Raw genomic sequence first — 6,506 nt, forward strand, 5'->3', positions numbered from 1 at the left:
AAGTATTTTGTACGTGAAATATTTAGAGCTAGTCATCTGCAGTCGGCTGATAGACGAATTAAATTATTAAACGGTTACAATATTTCGGGTCTTAAAACTATACACTCTTATTATGAGTATGCTATTATAAAACATAATTTATTGTTTTACAGTTGGAAATAACCCATTCTTCAATCCAAAAACATCGGAGGCACCAGTAATCCGAAATCCAACAACTGTTTCGCCCAAGGTGCCACAAAGGGGCAATACAGATATGTATGTCATCAAACATTTTTCGAAATTTCAGTAAATTAACCGTATTTTGTAGTGATGCACTGGCAAATGTCGACAACATTTGTGGACGACCTATTGCTACAAATTCCTTAATAGTAAATGGTCACTCGGTTCCTAAAGGTGCATACCCGTGGTTAGTTGCGATTTTCCGCCAATTGGAAAATCTTAGTCTTAATTATATTTGCAGTGGATCTCTTATATCAAATAGACATGTTGTTACAGGTAAGTATCAACACATAAAAAAATGTATATATGAAAAACTGTATGTATCTTTCTAGCTGCTCACTGCGTTAAAGTAGATTCAAGAAGAATCAAGCCAACGGAGCTTCTATGTGTATTCGGAAAATTGAATATAAGAAAATGGGTGTTATCCCAAGGAGAGAAAATGTTAGAACCAGAATCAGTAACAATCCACCCTGGTATGTAATTACTGTACTCTAAGAAATTACATATAGATAATGTATACAATATACATAATTCCACAGTTCATACAAAATTAATGGTCATTCCTGTGTTATTTTAAAAAACAAAGCCTTTAGAACACCATTAAATATTTATAAAGCATGTATGTTGCATAGACTTAAATTTAAGCGAATTCCTGATATAACCAAAATATCGACCTTGACTAGCAAGTTGCTATTTTTGCAATATATGTCCATAGTATTTCTTTCAGACATTATTTGATTATTACATCATCATTAATTCAATTATATTCACACATTTTAAAATGTTTGATCAGATAATAGATTAGATAAGAAAATGTGATTTTTAAGCTGTGTTGAAGATGTATTTAAAATATGTATATGAAGTTTATATGTCTTTTATTTTATCATATCTCAAAAATCAATAGAGATTCTTATTGTAATTTTTTTCACTCTATTAGTAATAATAACTAAGAATAAAAATAAGTGCACAACAACTGTTTTGATATTCTTGGTTCATATAATAAATAATTTATATCATTTTATTATTTTTAGATTATGAATCAGGATCAGCTAATGCAGATATTGCTATGTTAACATTCCCTGATCCTATTGAATTTAATAAAGTTATACGACCTATCTGTTTGTGGTCCGGTTCTAATGATTTAAACCTTGTGGTTGGTAAGGAAGGAATTGTTGTTGGGTATGTATTATAATGTAATCTCTAGCACATGCTCGAATGGTAACTTTGATTTTATATTGCAGTTGGGGAAGAGATGAAAATGGCGACATCAGCACAGCTGAACCAAGACAAATAAGTTTGCCTATTGTAAGTCAACTCAGTTGCGTAAGAAGTGACAAAAACTCCGGCGGCGCTTTTCTTCATATCACATCTGACAACACATTTTGTGCAGGTATGTAAATACATAGCAATATCTTAATGTCCATTAATTATTACATTTCATTGAAAGGTAATTACTAAACGATTTTTTATTTTAGGTCACAGAAATGGGTCAGGACCATGCAACGGTGATAGCGGTTCTGGTTTTTTGCTTAGGAGAGATGGCGTGTTTTACCTTAGAGGTATTGTGTCTACTGCGCTGTCTGATGCCACTCACCGTTCATGTAACTTGAAGGAATACGTCGTTTTTACAGATGCTAGCAAATATTTAGATTGGGTTTTATCTGTTATGAGATAAAAAATACATTATTATTTTTATTTATTAACTGTACGTTTTATTAAAACTATCCGACTGTACCAAATATGTCATGTGTTAAATTAATTTTAATTTTTATATTTCACACTTTATCATCCTGAAAAAATCATACTAAAACATTATAATTTTGATAAATATATATACATATGTTTTATTTATAGTTATTTTTTATATATATACAAAAGATCTGCCAAATAACATCGTGTAGTCGAAATGTACTTTGGGTTTTGTTAAACTTTAGTAATCAATCAAGATAAGCCCGAATTTCCTCTAACATTATCTCTTTATTGGTCACAGTAGAGTCGCTAGTTGGTCGAATATTCTAAAATACATTTTAAAAATAAAAGAGACAAAATTAATGAGAATCATTCACAGTAAAGTGTTAAGTAAATGTATAAATATAACCAAATGTAAGGCTAAATAAAAGATATTATTATAACACAGTCTTTAATGAAACAAAAAATAAGTTACTAAGACTAAAAGAAAATATTCTTTAGGTATACTGCAATAACTATATTTGTAACTTAAAAGTGAAAAATTTTACAAATATGTTTTTATAAACATGATCAGATTCTACAGTACCACAGATTACAACTCATGTGGTGTACTCACTCACATGAGTTTAAAAGTTTTATTTACTCGTATTATATTTTAGTTTAGGTATGATATACATTAAATGAATATATGATATATATTATAGTTAATATATAAAATTAGTATGAGCCTTTAGAAATTTTATTATAAATTACAGTTACTTAATATAACAGTTAAATCAAGAATATGAAATCATTAATATGTTGGACTTATTTTCAAAATGATATAAATATTCCAGTTTTAATATTGTGTCTGAAAATTTTTTTAATTTTATTAAGATAACATAAAAGTCTTCTTTTTCAACGTCTTCACGAGAAACGTTTCTTGTGAAAATTGAATGTAAATGCGTGCGTCCGATAAAATTAACTAGTTAATAAAAGAATAATAATAATCTGGAAATATATTTCATATATATTTCTATCAAAAAATAGCATATTTGGAGACATTAGGTATAAAAAATAACACTACTTCAAATTAAATATATTTATTGTTAAAATATTTTCAGACGGGACAGACAGGATGAATGTAAACAAAAATGAAATAGCAAAAAATATGCAAAAACCATTTAACTATTCTTAGTTATCTTTGTATATATTTCTATATTTTAAATTCAGTCGTAAGAATCGTTAAAAACTAATTTGAACTTCAATAATTAATATTTCCATACCGCAATATCACATGTTTTCTTATAAGTAGTTTTAAGTGAATCTGTGGTTAAATAGATGTGCAAAGTTATGAACAAATTAATTAATACGAACATAACGATGAAATTAAAATAATTTTTTTATATACATTTTAAAGTCCCCTTTTACCAACTATGGGTTTATCTGGACTGGGCATAAGTTTAACGTGGGCTCCGAACCACGGTCCTCAGCATTAAGCCTACTGAATGGCGAGTGACCAACTTTAGAAATCATCCCAGAAGACATCCGGCCTTACCCAGCCTGGTTACCGGCGTGAATGGGATCATTTTCCTTGTCGGATTTTACACTCTTGCCTAGAATATTCACACATTTTAAACAATCACAAATATAAATTTACGACCATGCCCCAGCAGGATTTAAACCCGCGGCTATCGCAACAGTAGGAGGACCTCGTCCGTACAATCAGCCTTATTACAACCCTGATTAAACGATATTATCAAATAATATTATCCAATATTATGATAGTGCGATGATATAATTTTTTAATAGGTATAATTAAATTTATGAATGTTTAAATAATACATAAATTAATTTTTCAAAAATACAGAATAAAATACAAAGGAATTAAAGCTATAGTGACAAAAAATGTTAATTAATTATGTACAAATTGATTTAAAGGTCAATATGCGTTAACAGTATAAGATATTAAATATAATAAAGGCCAAAAATCACAATATTAGAGGGGGAATCACTTCAGCTTCAAACACATAAATTATTATAAAGGTTATAATTTTATAATTATTAATTAAATATATTTTGATCTATTTAGTCTTGAAAAGAAATAATATATAGTCTTTCTAATAAAACAACCAACGCACGTCATCTCATATTAAAAAAGGAGATTAAATCTAATATTATAAAAATGTGAAATTTGTTTAAAATTTGGAGCTGGTATTTTCTTTTCAATTTACCATGGAGTCAGAATACCGTCTAAGTTATCGGACAGTCATTGTCCACAAAATTCTTCAAGTACTGATAATAATTATATATATTATATGGTTATATACCAGTAAACGTTGTAAATGAAAAATCTAATTTAATGCGGTAATATTGCGACCTGCTGACGTCATAAATTTTGATGATGTGCGTTGGCTGTTTAATTCGATAGACTACAGCTACTCTTTTTTACCAACGAGGGTTTGTCTGAACTGGACCTACTGTTTAACGTGGGCTCCAAACCATGGTCCTCAGCAATAATCCTACCGACTGGTGTGTGACCAACTTAGAAATCACCCCACAAGCCTGACACCGCAGCCTGATTACTGGCGTGACTGGGATCGATAATTTTTCTTATCGGATTTTTCACTCTTGCCTAGAACAATATCGATTATTAAACAATCACAAACATAAATTTACGACCATACCCCAGCAGGATTCGAACCCGCGACTATCGCAAAACCTTGAAAAAATTGTAAAATAAAATGAAGAGAAAAAATAATGAAATTAATTATTTTGTTATTATGTTATTATTATTAGAAAAATCAATATGACTACAGTTATCGCCGAATCCACTAACTGATATTTAAAAAAAACAAGTTGAGCTTAATATAGTTTAGTGTGATGATGGAGCTACACCTGAACATTTAATATGAACAGATTCGGAATATTTATGAAAAAAAAAACGCTAAAAGTAAGCGAGTTCGCTGCGCTCGTATATATTTTCTGTATTCATTTGGACTAAATGTTGCAAGTGTAGACAAACCATAAGAATTACAGACACCAAAACTAATGTTATCAATAGACAATTGGATCGGTCAAATGATTTCACTGAAATATGATGTCATAGGATAACTAAAAAAATTAATTACGGTTTATTGGATATATAATTACCTGGTGTTTAAAACTACCATTTTAGGTTACGTGATTACATAATTCAAATGAAATTCTCAAGACCCCAAAAATATTCACTATGTGTGAAGTAAAATAATATGGTGCTTTATATTAATAAGAGACGCAATTAATAAAATATTACTATATTGGATTAGATTACATTTAATATGAATAGATTAATTAAATGAATTAAAGTAAATTTAGTAAAAAATATTATTTTTTAATCATGAGTTAATTACACTGGCAAAAATATTTCAAATATACTGGCTTAATTGGCACAGTGTTTAAGGCGACAGAAGGGTGCTCCTACTGTTGCGACAGTCGTGGTTAGAATCCAGCTAAGGCATGGCTGTAAATGCATGTTTGTAATTATAATTGTATATAATAACAGAGAGCCAAGATCCCACAAGGAAAATAATCCCAATCTCGCCGGTCAACAGGCTTGGTAAAACCGGATAACTTCTGGGATAATCTCTAAGTCTCATTCGTCGGTCGGTAGCCAAAGACAGTGGTTTAGAGTCTACGTTAAACCGTAGGCACAGTCTATATAAACTCTGGCAGATAAAAGTTGGTTTAGGAAATTATAAAAAATATTTTAGACTACGTATATTATATTTTACAATTATATTTGCGAATATTCATATGATTTGCGAAAGAATAGTATTTTTAAAAACTAGGCTAGTTATACAGCATTTTTGCAATTTTTAATTCATTATTAATTTCATAAAATAAAACGTGTCACTAGCACTACCGGCGGACTAACCTACCGACCAGTGAGTGACTAACTTAGAGATAATCTTAACAGACATTCGGTTTTACCCAGCTTGGTCACAGGCGTAACTGGGATGGTTTTAATCGTCGAATATTATATTCTTGACGAAAGGATAATAGTAAACAATAACAATCATGTCCCGACAGAATTCAAACCTGCAATTATAACAGTAGTAAGAGTCCTGTCACCTGATCACCGCTTCTATTAAGTCAGGTTATGTTAATATTGACTGATATAAGACGTTATATCGTGAGATTGAACAGCTGTCTATTCGAATCTGTCTACTATCAATTCAACATATTAGCGATTGTTGTTTTACCTAATTTGTTAATTTAATTTCATAATCACAAACCATACCAAATCAAATCAAATCATATATATTGTAAGTGATACGTTTGGATGAAGCATTGAAAATAATACCTCTTCTAAAACGTTCTTAAACGTTATTCAAAGCTGTTTTTTTTTTGGTTTAATGAACTAACTTTGGCAAATAGTACGATTGATTAGCGATTGTTATGAATCAAGAACTAATACTGTTTGAGGAGGTATATCGTGATAAAAAATTTTTAACAATCTCTAATTGCAATAATGTAAATTACTTTAAACTCATATTGTGACAATAATATGGTAATTCTTTGTTGATTCCATATTTATAAAGAGAATCGTTGTAGTGATGCCAATTTTATTTTTTAAG

The 6,506-nt window shown here is 29.7% G+C and overlaps 1 protein-coding gene across 4 annotated transcripts in view; it reads left to right on the top strand.

Annotated features, from left to right (window-relative positions):
• Nucleotides 1-1,922, top strand: part of LOC143192554 (chymotrypsin-like protease CTRL-1) — a 49,759-nt gene extending 47,837 nt beyond the window's left edge. For all 4 annotated transcript variants that reach the window (XM_076397966.1, XM_076397967.1, XM_076397968.1 and 1 more), the window contains 6 exons: nt 153-255; nt 308-495; nt 552-692; nt 1,251-1,398; nt 1,461-1,609; nt 1,695-1,922. In XM_076397966.1, the coding sequence (XP_076254081.1) occupies nt 153-255; nt 308-495; nt 552-692; nt 1,251-1,398; nt 1,461-1,609; nt 1,695-1,894 (929 nt within the window). In that variant the 3' untranslated portion in view covers nt 1,895-1,922. The remainder of the gene's footprint in view (nt 1-152; nt 256-307; nt 496-551; nt 693-1,250; nt 1,399-1,460; nt 1,610-1,694) is intronic.
• The last annotated feature ends 4,584 nt before the right edge of the window (nt 1,923-6,506 follow it).

Source organism: Rhynchophorus ferrugineus, unplaced genomic scaffold (assembly GCF_030347505.1).
Source record: "Rhynchophorus ferrugineus isolate W39M unplaced genomic scaffold, kcgeb_rfMv2 rfM3, whole genome shotgun sequence".
Lineage (NCBI taxonomy): Eukaryota > Metazoa > Arthropoda > Insecta > Coleoptera > Curculionidae > Rhynchophorus > Rhynchophorus ferrugineus.